General features: G+C 38.3%; 1 protein-coding gene across 2 annotated transcripts in view; it reads right to left on the reverse strand.

The window, feature by feature from the left end:
• ATP9B (ATPase phospholipid transporting 9B (putative)) overlaps positions 1-21204 on the reverse strand; it is a 150574-nt gene extending 129370 nt beyond the window's left edge. For both annotated transcript variants that reach the window (XM_050970706.1, XM_050970705.1), the window contains exons 1-2: positions 21080-21204; positions 4950-5123 (exon numbers count right to left, since the gene is read on the reverse strand). In XM_050970706.1, the coding sequence (XP_050826663.1) occupies positions 4950-5123; positions 21080-21174 (269 nt within the window). In that variant the 5' untranslated portion in view covers positions 21175-21204. The remainder of the gene's footprint in view (positions 1-4949; positions 5124-21079) is intronic.
• Between the last annotated feature and the right edge of the window lie 922 nt (positions 21205-22126).

The raw sequence follows: 22126 nt of genomic DNA on the forward strand, positions 1-22126 counted from the left end.
TACAGATCAACAGATACCATCATGACCATTAGTTTAGCAAATACCAAAAAGTACAAACACAAGAGTCATGTCTGACTGGGAAACAACTGCAATACCTTTGATAAAATGTTTGACTGAAACAGAGCTAACAGTCAAGTTTTCAGAGGTAAGAGGTCACAGATGATAAAAATATTACAGGTTATGCCCAAATCAATATTGTCATGGTTCAGATGAGCTTTACTACCATAGAAATAGAAATCAGTTAGATTCTGCTATTTACAGTCTCAGCAGCAATTACTGCTTTGTCACAGAAAGAATACAAGATGGACATGCTGGCCTCAGAAATCCTAATCAAGTTAAATTAATTTAAAAATTTAACACCTATGAAGTCTACCCAAGTTTTGCAACTCAGATTATCACCCTCCAACACATTTCTAATCTGTTCTTGAATTAACATTCTCCAGTACAGAAAATATTTTTGAACAAGAGTATAGAGCCTTTCAAGGGCTTTCTGTACCCAGTAAATTTGTATGATAAATGAGAGTAGCTTTCTCCAAGCTTCAAATAGCCTAGAAACAAAATGTAACATGCAGCATGATCGAGACACTTCAGATTTTTCTGAATTCTTAGATAAAACCAGATATAATTCGAGGGATTCAGCAATTAAAAAATATAAAGTGCATCCTTGTTTACTGATTTAAGTTTGTATTTCAAATACCCTTGCCAAGAAAATTCAACACATGCACAGAAAGTCTTTTCCTTAAGCTAGGTGCAAGCTGTGTTGTCTGTATCAATATAACTGTATGTATGAAAACTGTATGTATGAAAAATAACTAAATTTATTAAAGAACTTCAAGGCATAGCTATTAAATAGCATTTTACTAACCTGCTTTCTAATGCATTATTTTAATGTGGAGGAACAATAACTACTGTCTTCATATTAGGAACTAATACCATATTTAAACTAAAAACAGCAACAAAAACCCATCAACGAAAAAAACTCCCCATCAACAAATGAAAACCTGGAGTAATTGTTAAATAAGAACCCTTAACTTTTTCATAAATAGAGCGAATCTCTACAAGTCAAAAGCTAAGTAAATGTCTCAACTGACTCTGCAGCTCTAATAATAAAGGCTTTTTTTTATTTTCTCTTTTCATTACTTTTATCCTACAAGCTTAACTGCCAGTATCTTTCACAAAACAGCATTTTCATCAGAATGGAAAGATAATATAAAAGCTCTATATTGTCTGCAAGGGTCAGCTTTTCCTTATTAGGTTTTAAGTAGCAGAAACTAGTTCTGCAAAGAAAACATACTGTAATTATTGTACTCAACAGGTAGCTTCAGTAATCAGGCCAAAAGCAACACAGTGGTCATGTCATTCTCAAAAGATCAGCATTTTCCCATGCTTCTGCATAACAAATGCGTTGCAGATTAATTGAAAGCGTACAGGCCATCTCAGAGCCCAAATTAATCCGAGCATTTGATATCCCCTTCACTTCATATGGAAATGCCATTCAATGGCACCATTTTCATAGGGACAAAGTGTTTTTTGATAACAAGTGGAATGTAAATCTCATGAGAAAGAAATCAATCCAGCCCAAAGAACTCCAGAGTATTGATCTATGTGCATTATAATTTCACAAGCTTGAAGAGAATTTGTAAGTTAAAGGGGAAATGATTACAACCACAAAACAGCTGCTATATCACAAAGTTTTTCTTTTAACTGTGCTATGAAAGCAAGAAATAGGCAGTTTCTGAAGTTAAAAGTTATATTGGTTGAATTAAGTCTTCAGTTTGTTCAAAATCAAAGACAACATTTGATTTAATTATGATGTTTTTCTTGCAAATGGAAAAACTCTTAAAGAGCTGAAGATTTGCAAATAAAATTCGCACCATTCAGATCTGATCAACAAGTCTATTGTCTAAACTGAAGTTAAAAACTGAATAAAAGATTTTTACAAAATCATTTTTCAAGTACACAGAACTTTGTCAGACCTTCCATGCTTCCTCCTGCAAAGCAGCTGAAACTTTTTAGAATAAAAAGAGTAACAGTTTGTGATGTAGCAACAAACATCTATAGAATATAAAATTCCAAAGCTGAAAAGTAAGAGATGGAAAACTTCCTCTCACAAAAATGAGATTAATCCTAACAATGCAAGACAGACCAAAACCCCTACTGGGTATGGGGGTTTTTGTTTGTTTGCAACATGTAAAGTGATTTTGAACACAAACACAAGACTTTCACCGAGAATCCAAAAGAAATCAGGGGCCCCCTGAACTTGGCTCCAGGATAATGCCTAGTCTGTTATTGTGTTCATCTTTCTGTCACAGCATTGAAAAATGTACAACTTTGTTTAAAGCACAAAAAGAAATTCTAGATGTTGAAGCAGAGATTTCAACCTGACCCTGTTGAAGGTATGAGGTACTGATTTCCATAAAAATAGGTGAAATTTTAAGTTCTGTTTAACTGAACAGCTTTCAGACTGCTTTAATCTTACATTACACTTAAAAGAACCCTGTTTGTCTTCTGGAAATAAGTTTCAGTTTTTACTTTAACATGAATACACTAACACAAAAAAAAATTTTTTTCTAATGTGATCCTCTCCATTTCCAGTGTGACGGCACCAACTCTCAATTGTATCTCAAACCAATACTTCACACCACATAAAAACACTGTAACTAATTCTACTACACAAATACTGCAGGTGTGACATTACAGTGGCCTCCAAGTTTCCCCCACGATTTTTCGTATGATCCTAGCTAACTTCATCACCTGCAAATTGGCATTTCAAAACCTCAACTATTTTGTGGGCCCTAGCAAAAATTTGTAAAGTGCTATTACAATGAGAATCAAAAAGAATAACTTACACTGACTGCACATCCCTGATTTTTATCAATTACAAAGCCTCAATAATGCTGTCAGCCCAGATGAAATCTCCCTACTACAATGACATGTATTTATACCCAAGAGGAGGTTTCTACCCAGCTTAACTGGACCAGTAGATAAGATACCATTGGATTCACCTCCCTTCCACATCTTTTTCCCTACTTCTTCTCAGCAGGCATCTGCAGCTTTCCTATGGGAGTATCCTCTGTCTCCTAATATCCAACTGAAATTTCAAGCTTCTGCTAGAATCTGATGCTCATTTTTTCATTATTTTATCCATGAAAAAGGAAAATTATCTGCTATCATGTTCTCTTTTAGAGAACACTAACGTGATTAAAATGTCTGCAGGTATAAATGCAAGACCAAATGGACTCTTTACTGTGTCCAAATTTAGGTGAGGATATCAGCAAAGCAGAAGTCATACTCCCCAAAAGCCTCTTTCTTGGTGAAGACTTTCCTTTTCACACACCTATATTAGGAGTAAAGTATGTCTAGAGAATAGCAAAAAAAAAAAAACCAAAAAAACCCCAAAAAAACCAGAAAAAAGAATCCATAGTGCAATTTCCTTTCTCTTTTCCTTCTCAAAAATCTACCCTAAATATGACTCAAGTAATTTAAAGAACAGGTTTTAAAGTTTCTAGGCTTGAAAGCTGAGATGTACCTCTCAATTTTTAAAAGCAAGCAGGAAGATGAAATTTTGCAATCTCCAGCACTAATGACCATTTCTTGTGATATTCTCTTACAATTTTAAATTAATTCCAACATAAACTCACCTTGCAATTGTCTGTCTCTATCCAAACAGTGTAAATGGTGCAGTCTTTACTGATCCGCCTGTCTTCTTCAAACTTACAGCAATATAACCACAGTAACTAATAATCACTAATACTTACAGAGCTGAACTCACATAAAAGTATATTGTTTGAAAGGTATCTAAACTTTAAGACATGTCCAAAAGTTAACAACTTCTTTAAATACTTATAAATGTTTTTTAACTGCTAAAATGTAGGTCTGTACTGGAAACACTGCTTCCAAAACCCATTAAGACATACAAACACTACTTGTTTAAACTTTTCCACCTTCCTTCCTTCCACCTTCCAAACACTTAACCCATATAATAAAATTAATAAACCATAATAATAAAATGATAAGCCATGAGGTTTTGTTAAATCATTATATGAAACAGAAATCAACATAGATCATGTTTTTTAAAGCTTTCTAACAATTATTTCAAAAAACTGAAGGTATACAAAGACAGCTTTGCTTAGGTAAGACAGCAGGCCTCTTAATGCACCATGAAAACCAGCTGTGAAGACTTCTATCTAAATCTGTTCTAAAAACATCTGCCAAAGAAAGCATTCGCTATTTAAATTGACTCAAAATGCTTCAGTCACTCCACTTTACTGATTGTCAGATTTTATCACTCCAAATTACAGAAAAAGGAAGATCCTTAATAATCCTAACAGCAGTTTCACTACTTAGAAGTTTTGCTAAAAATTCATTAGAAAATTACTATTCCAAGGTATTTGCATATAGCAGAGTTTGGCAGAGAAAGTTTTTAAGTAAGAACCAAATCACAAGAGCTAATTCCAATTGTAATTCACTCCAAGATCCCCAGTTAAATTTATATTTTAACCATTAAGGTTGAAGGGTTGGCTACTCATTAGTTGATTAATTTTTTTTTTCCTTACAGCAACATCAATAAATTTATATATATTGAAAACTAATATCTGAAAAAATTAAAAATTTAACCACTTTACCCAAATGTAGTTTTGAGTGAAGTGAGAACTAGGATTACATGCTAAATTATGGACCTCAGATTAATACAAGTTTAGCTCATGATCCCTCTTGCAAGTCAGCCAGGCAGACAGGAGAAGCACAATAACATCAGCTCCTCGGAACTGCTTTTAACAGCTGACAGTGTCCAAGTAAGGAAAATGCAGGCAAATAAATAAAATAAATAAAATACTCACGACCAACAAATTATTCTGTATTCTGTACTCTGCACACATCACACAATACAAAATTAGTATTTATTCAATTTTTTTTAAAACTTTAATTAGAAGTACTAGTGTGTGACAAACCTAGTGCAAAGGAACTTCCAGCCGCCACAGATAAACCATTCTAAGCCTCTTCTTCTCTGAGAAATTCTGGCTCTTGGTAAAGTATGATAATCACTCTCATCATTTTCAAAGCCTTCTTCTGACATCATTAGTGGCATTTCATCCAAATGAGAGGACTCATCTTCTGCTTGGTACCTGGCAAAATGAGATAAAAGCACTACATAAATAGCCAGTACATCACTTTTTATTACTGGGAATTTCCTAAACTAACAAGTTAATTTTTGCCATATGGAATTTCATTAGGGTATTTCATTAGATATTTTCATCTAAGTATCTCATGCATTTTTTTTAACACATTAACAAGATATTCTGATTTTAGTTAAAATTGTGTAATAGAGCAGAAAGCCTGCAATCATTGTCAGTCATAGTATAAATAATTCTAGGGAAATTCTTAATTTTTATTTAATCCGTTTATACAAAGTTGCAATTTCCTACACTTCAAAGGATTCTTTGTAGGATTTTGTTAGGTAGAAGTTACTTTGCAAAGCTTATAGCAGACACAAGTGACTGAGTTTTCATGGGAGTACAGACTTTTTATTTCCACTTTGCTTTTTCAACCTGCTTTCCTGATGAATTTTCTAGTGTGTGCAGGCCTTTGAGCCTCACTTTCTACACCACTCATCAGCATCTTGGTTTTAATTACGAAAACATTATAGTTACTCTTATAATTCTACACGAAAACATTCAGAGAGTCAAGAAGATTTGCCTGTGGGACCTGATACCTTGAGAAGCTACCTAGAACAGAAGCTAGAAAGTGTTAAAGGAATAAAGTAGGTATTTATTAAAAAGGCCTTCAGAGGATATACCCTGAGCAGTACAAGAGCCTAGCCAAGGCTACACCCAACATTGATGACAGGTCACACGTTTTCACACTTTTATAAGTTTTGGTCCATTTGCATATTGGGGTTAATTGCCCAGTTACAGCTTGAGCTTATAAAGTCCCATCCTCCCTCAATTCTCTGTTGTTTATACTTTTTGGGCCTGAAGCTGCAAGGGTGTCCTTATTTCTCAGGCTGGAAAAGGATTCTTTTGTCTAACTAAACTGTGAAGAGAGCTTGCTAACACTTTATATGAAGTTCAGAGGTATATACTAAAGCAGCACAGAATCTGGAACATATGACAGCTAAAACTTAAGGCATCAGAGCCATGGAAACAACATTAGACTAACAATGGTCCTTTCCTCCCCAGAAACTATTATCTATTATCTCAATTTTACACATATGGAATGCTTTTTAAGCTAAGACAAAACATTGGAATATTCAGTAAGAAAATTCCTCTAAGTGCATGAATATTGACTAACTTACTCCTTTCATACTTTTATACCTTAGGGAAGATGATTGAAAGAAGATGCACTGTTGTAAGATCATGCCTCGTTTAGTGCAATACAACACAATGTTACTCAGAATTAGTAAATTTAATTTTTATGAAGCTGTATTTAAAGTCATCTCTTACAAGGTGAATCCCGGGACCGTCTCATTTTCTCCCCAGCAAGCTAATCCCAAATCATTTAAAAATAGTAATTAACAAAACTAGACATTCATTCTTTTTATGTGAGTGAGCAGCTGGAGTGCATGGTGCTCTGCCTAGGAATGGATGAGAAGTCAACTGAAAGCTTCTGGATTAAGAACAAAGAGAACAGGTAAAGGTAACATTTTGGTAGGTGTCTGCTAGAGACCCCTGAACAGGAAACACATGCGAGTGAGGCCCTTAACAGACAGAGAAAAGCAGCTTCACATTCTCAAACCTTGGTCTTCATGGTGAACCTCTAACAAGCTGGTATCTGCTGGAGGAACAACACAAAAGGACATAGGCAATCCTGGAGGGACCTGCAGCACTTTGACAACAATTTCCTCCTCTAATTGCTCTGGAGGAGGCCCATGAGACAAGATGCTCTGCTGAACCTCATACTCACAAAGCAAGGAGGGACTCACTGAGGATGGGAAGGTCAACACAGCCTTGACTGCAGTGACCGTAAGATGGTGAAGTTCAATACCCTGCGAGCAGGGGGTAAAGTAGCAAGCAGCTCACAACCCTGGAATTCAAAATGGATTCAGTCTTTTCAAGAAGTGCTTGAAAGAGTCCCATGGAATAAGGTCTTGGGGAAAAGAGGGGCCCAAAAAAGCTGGCTAGTACTCAAGGATCACTCCAAGTTCAAGAGATTCCCATCCAATGGGATGGCTCTGACTGGACAAACAAGGAACTGTTCAAACCCGGGCACAAAATGGAAGTGCATAGAAAAAAGACAGGTAAACTGGGGAAATACAAAAACATTGTCCAGGCTTCCAAGGACAAAGCTAGGACAGCTATAGCCAAATGCAATTGAATCCAGCCAGGGATGTCAAAGACAAGAAGTTTTAAGTACATAGGTGAGATAAGGAAGACTAGGGAAAATGGGGGTCTCATTGAATAACACAGGGGATATAGTTACACAGGACATGGAAAAGGCTGAGGTACTGGATGCCATTGCTTCAGTCTTGATTAGCAAGACTGACTTTTAGGAGTCTCAGGTCTCAGAGAACAGGAAAACAGCCTAAAGCAAGGAAGATGAGTGAGGAAACACTTAAGCAAACCAAATAGAATTTTTTTTTCTTTTAAATAGTGTAATATTACATATATAATAAAATAAATACAATATGTAATAAATATGTATTGTATATTTATATATTAGTAGTATTCTATTATATATATTTGCATGTAAGAATATAAAAAAGCTTTTGGGCCCTGATGGGATGCACCCACAAAGTGCTGAGGAACCTATCAGGTGTCATTGCAAGGTCACTTCCAATAATCTTGGATCAATCATGGCAACTGGGGGAAGTGACTAAAGATTGGAGGAAAGCAAATGCCTCTCCTCCTTTTCAAGAAAGGCAAGAAGGAGGACCCAGGGAACCAGCCCTTAGCTTTCAGTCTCATCACAATCCCTGGGAAGGTTATAGAGTGGCTCATCTTTGGAAATCTTTTCCAAAAAAGGACGAGAAAATTAAGAGGAGTAGTCAGCCTGGCTTCACCAAAGGGAAGTCCTATTTGACCAACCTGATAAACTTGTAAGATTGAAAAGCTGACCTGGTAGATAAGGGAAGAGCAGTGGATAGTGTCTGCATGGAGTTCAGTAAGGTCTTAGACACTGTCTCCTATAAAATTCTTGTAGGTAAGCAGGTAAGCTGCTGCTGCAATAGCTGGATGAGCAGACAGTGAGATGCATTGAATTCTGTCATAATGGCCAGGTCCAGAGGATGGTCAGTGGCACAAAGTTGGAGGTCAGTACCCCAGGACAGTGTACCCCAGAGATCCATACTGGCTCAATCTTGTTTAACATCTTCACTGATGATGTGGAAGATGGGGCCAAATGCACCCTCAGCAAGTTTGCAGATGACACAAAACTGGAAGGAATGATGACATACCACTATCCAGTGCAAATCTGAGTGGCTGGAGAAACAGGTTGATGAGAACCTCAGGAAGGTCAGCAAGAAGAAGTTACAAAATTCTTCACCTGAACAACCTCATTCACCATTACATGCTGGGGGCTACTCCAGGGAAGGAGCCTAGCAGCAAAGAATTTGGGGATCCTGGCAGACAGCAGCACTGTGCCCTCACTGCAAAGACAGGCACCAGTATCTTGGGCTGCATCAGGCAAAGTGCTGCCAGCACCCATCAAGGGAGGAGGTTCATCCCCTCAGCTCACCACTGGTGTGGCCACACCTGTAGCAGTGTGTCCAGTGCAAGAGAGACATGGCCATGCTGAATAGAGTCCAATGAAGGGCCATGATGGTGATGATGAAGGGACTGAAGCATCTCTCCTACAAGGAAAGAATGAGAGAGGTGGGACTGCTCAGCCTGGAGAAGACAAGGCACAAGCAGGATCTTATTAATGTCTATGAAGCTGAAGAGAGGTTGCAAAGAGGAATGAGTCAGGCTGTCTTCAGTGGTGCCCAGTCACAGGACTAGAGACAATGGGCTCAAACTGAAACACAGAAGGTGCCATCTCAATATCAGGAAACACTTTTAACTTGAGGATGAATGAGCACAGGCATGAGCAGTCCAGGGAGACTGTGGCATCTCCATCGTTTGAGACATTTAAAACCTGTCTGGACATGATCCTGAGCAAGCAGCTGTTGGTGGCCTTGCTTGAGCAGGAGGGAGTTCTGCTGACAGAGCAGCACCCAGCACCCTGAACAGTATTCAAATACTCTTTTTTTTTTTTTTTAAGCAATATTACAAACACAAGGGGTAAGCATGAAAAGGCTTGCAATTTTTTCAACTCACTTTATATTTATTAAAAAAGCCTGAAACTATTTCTGTTCCCCCTAGATTTTCTATGTTGAGCCTTATTGTATACAAGAATATATATTAAAGCAATTACTAACTTTTTTGGATGCCAGGAAAGGGAGGGAAGCAAGAGACTGAATATTAGTTTTCTATTGGAAAGGTACATCACATACTTTACACTAGCTTTATAATAAATTGGTATAAACACAGTTAAGAAGTAAACTCTAATAGGGAAGGGGAATAAAAAGCCCTAAACCCACTATTGTTTAACAAGTCTTGAGTTAGAAACTCCCTCTTTTCTTTGGCAGGTGATACCCTGATTTCTGCACTGCCTTGGGATCACTTGGCATGGAACACCATTAAGGGATGTGTTCTAGACCAGACTAGAAAATGTTGCATAACTAGGAGTAATAATAAACAAACATCTCCCATACCCCACTGCAAGTCAACTGAGTATTGGAACCTTTACTACATTAGGCCTTGTGACAAGATATCTTCATCAACGTTTCAAAGGGTGTAAAAGCACTGCCACACTGCAGTAAACACAACCAAAGTTTCAAACTAAAATAAACTGCGCTAATATTAAACTATTAGGAGTTTCCAGAAAGTTATGTGAGAATATGTCATGGAAAATGCTTTCCAAATTACTGCTAAGACCATGCACTTTAAAAAAAAAGTTTGAAACAAACATGAGAAAACTTGGCCTTCACAATGATGCTTGCAAAAAGCTGTATCTGATGTTTAGTTTAATATGACAATCTAGAAATATATTTTCTCTTATTATTATTATTGGACATTAAGAAAAAACATTAAACAAAAATTATCTTCACAAAACACAGCAGTTATTACAGGTTAAGTTCCATATTATACCAAATTACATTGATTTCTCTTAGACTAGATCAACACTAGGTAATAAAACCACTGCACAGTAAAAACTCAAGATATTACTTTAATCTTGGACTTCCAATAAGACAGTCCTGTGCTTAAACATACTCCTGTCCAATGCTTTTATAATCTTTTCTAATTAAATTTGTAAATTACATTATCATGGTCTTAACAGAGAGCTTTATGTTGCATTGTTTTTTGCTCTTGGACATCTTATTAATGATGTATTTTAACACCACCCAGTGAGATCACAGTCTGACAGCTGTAATTGAGGGTACAAGATATCACAAAGTAACACATTCGTTTTACTTCCCTACAAAGTTAACAAGTGTCTGATTTGAAAAATAGTATCTCTTATAAACAACAGTAACACAGTAAACAGGGTAAAATCTTTCATGAAGAAACATTAATGCAAGAGAATCATGAGAGAGATTTGACAGAAAAACATTCAAAGATATGCTTAATGTTAAAACCTATTTTGTAAATGTGGTAATATTTGCGGAATACATTGATCTTCTAATCATAATTTCTTAAGATTTGTTTACCATTATATTCAAAAACAAGGGGGTTCTTTTCCACAATTGGTATCTACTTTTGCACTTTGAAATATGGAATTGCACCAAGTAGTGAAGATAATGAGCATAAGCACCATCATGATTGGTAAGCCTGACTTCAAAATACAGCCTGTGAACTGGCAAGCAATTTATTCTGTTTCAAAAGCAATTTTGCTATTGTGTTGGAAAATTGTACTTCAGTATTTAAAAACAGTAAGATAATGAATAATGGATTTTTCATAACTAGGATGAGAACAAAAAATCTTTGTGTCTTTGTTACTTAGTATTTTGCTGCACTTAATTGCTTGAAGTGCTGATTTTCCTTGAGTGACAAATCAATTAAGTATAATCCTAGAAACTTGTATTAAAACAGGGAAGCAACGAAAGCAACAAGAATAAAGAAGCCAGAGAGGAGACATCAAAACTCTCAGCATGACTGCTACCAAATCAGGTATGAAGAAAACTATCTTGACAAAATATGGTTTCTTAAGAAAAAAGGAACATTAATATTAAACAACTTTCCACAAAATCTGACTACTATTAGGAATCTCATTGAACAGATTTAACTGAAAGAAAGTCATGTATAATAAATCCTTTAAAGTGAAATTTTGATATAAATATCTGCTGTGAAAATGATGCCTCAAGTCACATGCACCTACGTCACTCCACCTTGATGGCTGTTTGCCAGAGCAGACACAGAGTTTCATAGGTACAACAGGTAATGGAAGACGTTTTAAGTTGTTTAAATCTAACTTGGCTACTTATTCAGGTCCATAATAATTTCTATGCTTTCTGCCAGCTTTCCATTACTCTAAAGGAGCAATATCCGAGGGTGCAGCAGGAAGGTGCAAGACACAGGGCAATTGTGACTGCATGCTTTTCTGGTTTTACTCACTCAACAACTGTAGAAGCAGTATTTATGAAGAGGGTTGTTTTATGTGCTTGATCAAAAGACCCAGGTAGGAATATAAAGCACTGTATCAGATCCTGCATAAATATTTGTTCCTCATCACCTGTCAATTTTGCTATAGATGACCATTTACAAGAAGGAAAAAAAAGCTGATGTCTTACAGCAGTATTACTCAAACCTAGTAAGGAGGAAAAAGGAATGCATGGTCATGAGTCTATGCATGAATTAGAACCAGGAGATGGCTGTGGGATGCAGAGTAGCATGGAAGAGAGGCTGCAGCAGAAAGTCTTAAGTAAAAGAGCTTAGAAAGACTAGCTGAGTTACTGCCACACAATGCTGTGACCATGTTCCATCTTGATGAGAGCTGGTGATTTGGCTGAGTGGCAGCCACAGGACTCCCTCTGCTTCCCATCATGGGCACAGGACAGAGTAACCTGCACAATCTGTCTCACTCATACCCTATCCTGCTCTACTTCCAACCTATGAGAACACTTTCCCAGTCTGAGGATGAAGGAGGAATTTGCCAAATTGTAGAGAGGCATCAGTAGAAAAAATGAAGAAAGTGACAGGCATTTCTATACAAAGAGCAAAAATTGTCTCTTAAAGGATGAACAACCAAATCAACAACTGCTGTAGACTACCTGTATCACTGACAAAACTGTCCAGATCATGTCCAGTAATGAAGAAAAAATTCCCAGGAAACTGCAGCTGCATAGATTTTATTTACCAAGGTACATTCATTCATAACCATGTTTTTAACTAAACCATGTAGTTTCATGAACGAATACGAGTTCATGAAACGAATACGAGTGTATCCATTAAATAAATTGCTTTGCTAGAAGTTACCCAAGAAAATCAAGGTACAAATAATTATTTTCCTCAAATATTATTCTGCATTTCTAAGAATTAAAAATTACATTTTTCCTCTAATTTCAAACACCTCTATGCTTCACACAGCAGTAAATTCTGTTAAACTACAAAGCAATCATGCTGTTCCTAGATTACAACAGAAGTTGGAAATAGAAAAATCTTCTACATCTAAATGCATGAAATGGAAAGAATTTTCTTTGACCTCTTCCCAAAAAACACAGAAAAGGTATTTCTGAAGTTTTTAAAATTGATTAGAACTTGCTGCTCTATGTTCCTATTCAGCTTCAGCTGTACCTCTAATGCAAGTATACCACCCTAATCAGTGTTACTTGGGAAGTCTCTGAACACAGGTCCTGACCTGAAAAAAAAACCAAACCAAACCAAAACAAAAACAAAAACAAAAAAAAAAAAAAACCACACAAAATACTGCTGTAACAAATTTTTATGGAGTAACCACAGTTAATACTAGCAGCTTTTAAGGACGCTGGATATTTATAGAGCAGAACTTTTACGTTCAGGATCTTTTAAAAACTTAGTACAATATTCTTGCCAAAGTGCATCTTTATCCACTGAACAACAAAATATAAGGAAAAAGTACTCCTACTGCATGCAGGCAAGTTTGTAACTGTGTCACTGAGATGAGTAAGACCAAACTCTGCAATAAGACCAAATAAATCATTGCCCCCCACTGCCCCAAATGATACAGAGAGATAATATGGAAAATCACAAGGCAACACTGTTGAACTACTACTACAAAAAAAATAAAACAACAACAAACCAACCAAGAAACAACAAAAAGCTCCACCACAAAACCAACCAAACAAAAAACCAAACTAAACATACAAAAAGCCCCAAACAAACAAAAAGCTGGTATCTTCAGCCTTGCAGAACAAAGGGAAAACCCCTTACATCTGTTCAGAGAAAGGTCTACAAGCGTGATAGAAACTTATTACCACAGCAGCTCCCTTTCATCAGTAGCTTTTAAAAAATTGCTTAAAACAGACACTAAAACAACAGGTTCCACCAGACAAGATCAAATATTCTGAATGCTATTTGCCTTCTCTTTCTCCTGCATTACACTTTCTTACTAGAACAACATACAGAAGAAGCAAATTGAGAAGATATGTAATGGAGCGTCCACGACAAAAGGCACCCATCTTTATTACCCCTTGCTCACCTTACAAAGTGCTATGTATACCTTAACACAAGATCTTTTTCAACCCATGACAAGATGAGTGAGTCTCTGTATTTAACACATAGATACCAGAAATACCTAAGTACACAGCAGGACCTCAGGAAACATCATCTACATTCAGCAGAACCCTTTTTTAATTAGTTGGGTTTGTCATTGATCAGAACAACAGGGCCATTTTATCACTGTCACTGGGTATTGTTATTGACATTGTAGCCCAATCAATTGTTTTCTCTCCCTCTTTTTAGCAATCCAAATGCCTGCTCAAGCAATACAAATCACTGTATTTAGATACTACAGGTACAAACCAGGAAGGCATGCAAAAATAATAGCTTAAACATGCAGTCACTTGTGCTTATGCAAACAACAGTAACACCTGCAATAGTTATTTGAAATTCTCAAACTCTTTTTCTGCCCAATGATTAAAACACTTCAGATCAGGATAGTTACTGTAAGAATAACTCTGCTAAAAATTATGACTTTCTCTAAACCTATCTTGGAATGAAAGACCATTACTAGTGAACAGAAAAACATAAACTTTTTCCAAATGCACAGTTTACATAATGTCAAGTTAAACAACTGCAATTAAAACCCACTTTTTTACTAAAATCACCTAAGGTTTGTATGTCACCTAAATTTGTGACTGCAGATAAAATATAACAAACTGCTTCTCAGGTATGGCACCAATGAAAGTCTTATTGTTTGTAAAATTATTTTACAGTTGCTAATAGGAACAACTTTATATGCATGTCATATGCTGACCAGCATCATTAAATCATTAAACTTTGCTCTGAAAAGTAAAAGCCCCAGAACCTAACAATGACAACATACACTGCATAAAAGGTTTGAAAATATTCACATATGGCAAGACTATTTTTCAAGACTTATACATCAAACTCCATAGACTTTTGCTCCAGGCAGAAGTTTCAGAATCTGCACCTGTCCTAAATCAGGCATCAGTCCCAGCCAGCAGTATTAACTTATAAATACAGTCTTTAGCAAAGAAAAAAAAACCAAACAAACCAAACCTAAACAAAAAAAAAAAAAAAAAAAAAAAAAAAAAAAAAAAAAAAAAAAAAAAAAAAAAAAAAAAAAAAAAACGAAAAAGTGCGAAAAAGTGCAGGAATGGGAATACATGAACTACTCCTTTTTCTAAAAACTAGAGAACTAGTTTCTCAACAACTTCAGTTCTTGAAAACAGACCCAACTACAGCATCCCAAGTACAAAGCTGCCAAACAAACAACCTTGTAGGAAGAATCAGAATTCCAAGATGGGATCTAAGACTAGGCCTAAGTCACTGAGTGACACAGTTCCAAATAACAGGGATGAATCTCTGTCCAAAAACAACAATCCAGGAAAGGCTAATAAACAAAGAGCAGTACATCCTGCAAGACAGTGACATCAATGTTGAAATTTTTTTCATGAAAAAGAGACAAACACTTTGAATAAAGAGGGGGGTGAGAGTTCTCCTGGAAAAGAACAAAGGACATACATGATTGATCCACTTTGCAAGAATGGCATGAAAGTACAGACAACTCTCCTAAAGACTATTCTAGACAGATTTCTTTATACTGCATTTGATCCTTTCCACCTCAGGCTGAAACAAGAGACAGAGGTGTATTGTAATGAATATATATATTTGAATATATCAGCATAACATACAGCTGTGTAATTTAATGTGTTCTCATTCCCAATACACTACAACATCTACATATCAGCACCTGTAGCCTGAAACACTTCCCAGGAATAACAGATTTAGTTGTTCATAGTTCATGACATTTCTAGTAAGTATCAGAGCAACCTGCAACATTTGCAGCTTTTGGCATCACAGTAACTACTGATACCTCTCACTTTGAGTTGCTACCTCCAGCAAAGATTTCTGTCCTACAGAGACAGAAGATTCATCAGTAATGGTGCATCTATTTTGCTGCCATTCCTGTTTGCTTGTCACAGAGGAAAAACAACACAAGACAGGAGCTCTGATTTAAAGGAAGCACCACAGGAACTAGGATGTTAGGAGCTTTATCCACAAGGAAGTGCAGGTGTGCCAGTACACATATGGAGAATTAATAAACAGTACCCACCCGCACACTCCCACAGCTGCTTAACTTCCAGGAGTTTCTGTAATCATGTCCAGAGTAGCAGAATGAATAGCATTAACAATGCTATTTCTACCAAAAAAAAAAAAAAAACCAAAAAAACCAAAAACAAAAAAAACCCCCATAGATATTTATAGTTTATGTTTCTGGATTTAACAAGTTATTGCTTCTGGTCAAACAACAGATGTTGGAAGAAGTTACTGTCACTTTGAAAAAGCAGTTTTAAAACACAGATGTTCAAAAGTAAGTTCAGTTCCATCTTTGGAATTTTTTTATCACAGAAACTATATTAAAATTCAAATTAATGCCAATATTGTCAGTCATTCAGCCTCATCCATCATTTTCAAGCTCATTTTCAGGATGAAATATGTAGAACCATTCAATTAACAGGTGTGTTGGGGAGAAGATGAAATTGAAACCTGTATAACTCTGCCGAGATACTGTAAGAACGTTTGTTCTAAACATTCAGAAATACCCAGGGAAGGAGATTCATAGGAACTAGCAGCATTTCACAAAACTGTACAAAATACCAAATATCAATGCATATAGCCCATTCAATGGGTAAACTCCACGAAAATGTATTGATATTTGGGGGGTTTGAACAATTATGGACATTTTGAAAGGCTTTCCAGACCTGCACTTTTAGCAATATAAGTCATGAACTTTCTGTGAACAGCATTCTACAGGAGATGTTAGGTCCTAAAAGCTCTGATTGTTACATGGTCTTAGCAAATGATATTTTTTGTTATTTGGAGACATTATTCTTAGTTATTACACATGAAATATCAAAACCCACTGGAATACAAAAAATAACATCTAGACTGCGAAAATCACGTTGTCATTTAGAATTAGGACACAATTCTAACAAACAACGGAAAAACAGCAGGAAAATAAAGGTATTTTAACAAAGCTCACATCAGACTATGTCAGAAGTGAAAAATCCCACAGCATTACAGCACATACCCTGACTATTATCTACTGACATTTTTATCTCTTTTTTTTGGTGGTTCAATGTGGAACCTAGCCAAACACTCTGAGAAATCATAACCATAAGGACTACAAGATTGCTGGGAACAGCTTTCATTCAAATCAAAAGCATTAGAACAGTATTACTACATTAAATAATCTTATTTTTTTGTGTACTACAAAAACTGGTTTGAGATTTTTAAGTATCAGGAAATCATGTGAATTTTCATTGAACTTCAAGTTCTGCAGACTTCCATTCCCTTTTGTCTGGAACAGATATTATTTTTTTCTATTACACATACTTCACATTAAATTAGCTACAGTTCCCAAATTGTTAAGCAACAAGTATTCTACATTTACCTGCACAAAAGACACATTATCCTATTACTTGTTTCCTTTTTCCTTCTTGTGCAATTTTCTTATTCACTAATCACATAGAAGAATTCCAAAATAACAGTATAGTCAGTTGCCTCAAAACAGAGTTGCTCCATCAGGGGCAAACTGCAGGGACAAGCAACAGCAGTTGATCTGTTCCACAACTGTTGCCCTACAACAACCACTTAATATATCCAGTTGTGCCATTCATAAATACACTACTGTGGCCCACACCATGAACAAGGACAGATTTCTTTTATGAATATCCGGAATGCAAATGAATTTAGGTCACATAAGGGAGAGCTTGAAAGATGTGATTTTCTGGTACCAGCCCAGGAGTCTCAAGACATCTTACCTCAGCCCTATTAGGCCAAATACAATCAAGCACTGACAGCAGCAAGCATAGAACACCTGAATAAACCAGGTATTTTGTTTATGGATATATGATAGTTGACTACTGTTTAGTCCCTTATCAGCTTCAAAATTCCACCAGGCTTCTTGTTTTCCTGCCACCAACCTCACATGACAGCACAGTCAACTTCCTTCCTGTGGTCAGCAGTTGATTACTCTGCGGTTGATGATGACAAATACAAGTCAAACAGATGAGAATAAGCCTCACTGCCCATTTAAGGTGAAACTGACTGTTCTCTGGTCCTCTCTCTCCCTCACCATGTAAACAAAAAGCAGCAATTATTTTCCTGTAGATAACAACCTTCAAGCTGAAGGACAAGGTGCTGAAACAAGTGCTGAACCAATCAGTTTTTTCCCCCAAGCCTTTTTAAAACTATGCAAGTTGAATATACAAAACAATAGCAAGGATTTTTCAAATTCATTTTAAGGTGAACAACTTTTTCCTCCAAGATAGATTTCCCTGATTGTTAACGGCAACACATGAACAGTTCTCTGTCCATCTGAGGTAGGGAGAGATGAGAGAAAATATAAAAACTGAATTTCTTCTGCAAAAGTAATAAATTGTGCTTAAACATCAGAAATAAAAGCAGAACAGGATGCATGTGTTCATTGAGCCACAGGTAATATTTAATATGTATTTTTAATATATTTTTAACAGGCCTTAACATATACAGTATGAATATATAAAAAATACATAATTTCTCATGTTTATTTATATATAAAGTACATCCCAGGACATTTAATGATTCTTAGCTGGCTACAATTTTATACAGAAGTGTGCATATTATTGAAGTGTCTTTAGGTATGTGTGGGAAAACATATTAAAGCTTTAAAATATGCACTATCAGTCTGTCTAAATAAATCTCAAAAGCACAACATGCACTACAGACAAACAGTGAGTGTGACAAACAATGAGTATGATAATCTTTGTCCTCACTGCAAAGTGAGCTACAGCAACATTGGCAAAGACTCCTACGGACTGCTTAGCTCAAGCAAAAGAAGTCATCCTACTTAGCAGCGAGGCCAATAAAGGTTAGCAACTGATGAGTTGTATTAACTGATGTTGCACAGCAGCAGCACAATTACCTGGAGTTAAAAACACCACCACACTAAAATTAAGGATGTGCATTCAAGACTTCCAAGACACTATAAATTCTTCACTGAAAAAATAAATCACACCAAGTCAAAATGTCTTGAAGGTCCAGAAACAACAGAAATGGATTAAACCCGACATGCCAACTCCAGTATATTTCAATAGGTGTTTGTTTCTAGACATCTTCAGAGATATGTATTACACCCTTTTAGGCAAAATCCTCAAGCATACATGCACATGATAGGTTTCTGCATATCAGAGACCTCAGTGACTTCACTTCAACACTCTCATAAGTATCTGACATCAGGACCTTTGCTGCAGTTTCCACAGGAATACAAGGCTTCTTCAGAGTCTGTGCTGAAGATAAAGATTAAAAAAGCAGGATGAATCATTCATAAAGATATAGAAGCTGTAGTTCAATTACAAGCTCAGAGCCATAAGACTTTCAAGTTGTAATTCCACTATTTGCACTGCTGTATTTCCCCTTTGACTCTACACAAGACAGCTGTGGTAGACTCTACACAAGCATTCCCATGTTTTTATTGCAGGTCCATTGGACACCTTCCAGAGGTGCTCTCACAAATCCAAGGTAAGGTATTTTTGAAGGAGAATGACCAACCTACCCAACTCACATTAAGAAAAATAAAACCAATAAAGTGAGTGAAGAGGCTGGTATAAGTATTCTGATTCTCAGAGCTCATATAAGCAATTTATTAATCAACTGATCAAAAATGAAGAAATGCAATAAATGAGCCTGTCAATTTTTAAAGCCTTTATATAGCTACAAGAAGCTGCATAAAAGTAACTAAAAACACAGATAATTAATTTTATGGAGGATCAATATGTTAAATACACAGATTTTAAAAGACCCTAACTCTGAAAGATGTCACCTAAACTGGAAGGAATGTAATCCACAATCTTTGGAAGGCAACACTGATGAAAGACAGAGGGCAAGAAGCAAATCTGTAAAGAGTTGGTAGTTCCTTGCTAGTTCCTACAGCTTGCCAAATATGCTTATAAAGCCACAATTAAAGTTTGTCTAAAGAACCACAATGACACCTGCACACACACCTTCAATTAACCTGTGTAACCATCTGACTTATGGACTCAAGCCATCCCATCTACAGCATCACCAGAACACTCCTGGTTAACCTACAACAGAACTCCAGTACCTTTGACAGTCTGGACTAAATTTTTGCCAACCAAATCCTCCTCTTCAATCCCAAGCACATCTACTGAGAAGCAAATCTCAGTGAGAGCGTTCTCTGATTCAATTCTCTAAGGAATGGGGTTAATGATGATGACACTGCCCTACCTCAAGACAGAGGACAAACCTACAACAAGTTGTCAGACATTCAAGTATTAGTGAGATAGGGAAGGCTAATACTATGGCAGACTGTCCTACAAACTTGTGAATGTTCACAGAAAACCCCTTTATCTAGTTTAAGAATCAAGACAACATAATGTAAGCCTAACCTATTTTGCACAGCTTTAAACTACCTTTTTTGTTGGTTATCCCATCCAGCCAAAGAAGTAAATACATTCAATTCATTATGAAACAGATTTATCACATTTTATTCTTTATGAAATAGATTTATCACTGTATTTGAACACCAACTACTCTGTTCTTAGCAAGTCCATTTACTTCAGATCCTACAACTGCTCCCTCCAGTCCTTCTACCCACAGACAATGCTCTACAAGAACCAAAAGAAGAAAGAAACCTGTAACTAGTAAGTACAATCACATAATCCACTGTAAGAGTGTTATCCAATGGAGATACCAAAATTATGGAGAAGAGTTTCTCCATGCTCACAACAATAGCTTACCAAGAAATTATTCAGAATAATGGGAAGGAAAGCAAAGCCAATTTTTGCCTGGAAACAATTTGATGGCAGATCTTTAAATCTTCTTTTCCAAATTTGAAACTATTTAATTCCCACACTCAGGAATGGTGTCCGCGCTAGCACCCAACAACTAGCTCGGAACATATTTACTAAGGACGCCCAAACAAGCGAGCATCCCTTTCCTGAGTGAACTCCTGGCAAAGGACGCGAGTTGCGCGGAGTTGCGGGCGGCGGGGCCGGGCGAGCGAAGGCCGCACCCGCGGGCGCGGGGCTGGCGCCGGGAGCAGCCGGGCCGAGGGCGCCCTGAGCATCCGCCCGCCACCACCGCAGCCCGTCCCGGCCCCGGCCCCAGCCCCGCCGCCGGGACGCGGGAACAGCGGCCCGGGAGAGGCAGCCACCGCCGCGGAGGCCTGCGGGAGCCAACGACTGCCAACACCCCCCTCCGCCATCCGCGGCGGGGCCGCCGCCCCTTCCCGCCTCCCCGCGGAGCGAGCGGTCGGTCCCGGAGCCCCGCGGGGCAGCGGGACTGGGCGAGGGGCGCACGCCGCCCCACCCGCGGCTAAGGACAGGGGAAGGAGAGGGGAAGGAGGGGGGCAGCGGCCGCCGCGCCGGACCCGCCCGTACCTGCTGTGCCGCTGCGCCGCGGCGGCGCTGCTGTAATAGGCCGCCCTGCGCTGGGCGCTGCGCGGCACCGGGCGCAGCGGGATCTGGTCCGCCATCTTGGGGGCGCCCCCCCGCCGCCCAGCCGGGCGCCGCCCGGGCCCTCGTGACGTCACGGCCACGCCGGTGGCGTCGGGAGGGGCGGGGCGCGGGCTCGGGGTAAACACGGGCGGGCAGCGCGCGGGGCTCGGGCCCTTCGGGATCGCCGAGAGCGGGGATCCGCAGTGCGGGAACGGCGGGCGGCAGGGAGGGAGGGAGCCGCGCTCTGCTCCTTGCTGGCAGGCTGTAGGACAAGACCTGGTGCTCAGGAAGTTCCACCTGAACACGAGGAAGAACTTCTTTCCTGTGCGGTTGTTCGGGAAGGCTGTGGAGTCTCCCGTGGTGGAGATACTCAAGGGCCGTCTGGAGGCAGCGCTGTGGCCTGGGCTCTAGGGCGACCCTGCTTGGGCAGGGAGGTTGGTGGTCCTGCGGTCCCTTCCAACCTGAGCCGTTCTGTGATTCCCTAATTATTCAGTTTCTGAGGTGCCTACGCCTGCCAGTGATGGTTTCCTGCCATTAAACAGAGACAAGTATTGGCACGTGGAAGTGGACATTCTGTATGTCAGGGATAATGAACCAGTCTGTGTTACCTCACAGGGTTGATATACAAGTCACCACCAGCAAAAGCTGGTTTGAAAGATACATGTGTTCATGGACCTCCTGTAGAATGTTATCTGTTGGTGTTCCTCTGAAATCGGATGCTGTGGGGGAGCAAAAGGCCTAACACCATTACAAATACAGAAGACTTTCCACAGAAGGAGAAACAGAATTTTATTTTTTTTTCCTCACTGCCTGTTGCTAAATGAATTTTGCTTTTATGAGCCAGGCACTTCGGACTGAAGGCTTGCTGTACCCTGAGGTGTACCTTCGCCCAAGGGAAGATGATCACCCTGAAGGCTCCACAACACACACAGCTTACAGTGAAGGATGCTCCTGTCTGCTGGAGTGAAGGTTATGGAGCACCAGCAGTGC

The sequence above is a fragment of the Serinus canaria genome, chromosome 2, assembly GCF_022539315.1.
Source record: "Serinus canaria isolate serCan28SL12 chromosome 2, serCan2020, whole genome shotgun sequence".
Taxonomy (NCBI): Eukaryota; Metazoa; Chordata; class Aves; order Passeriformes; family Fringillidae; genus Serinus; species Serinus canaria.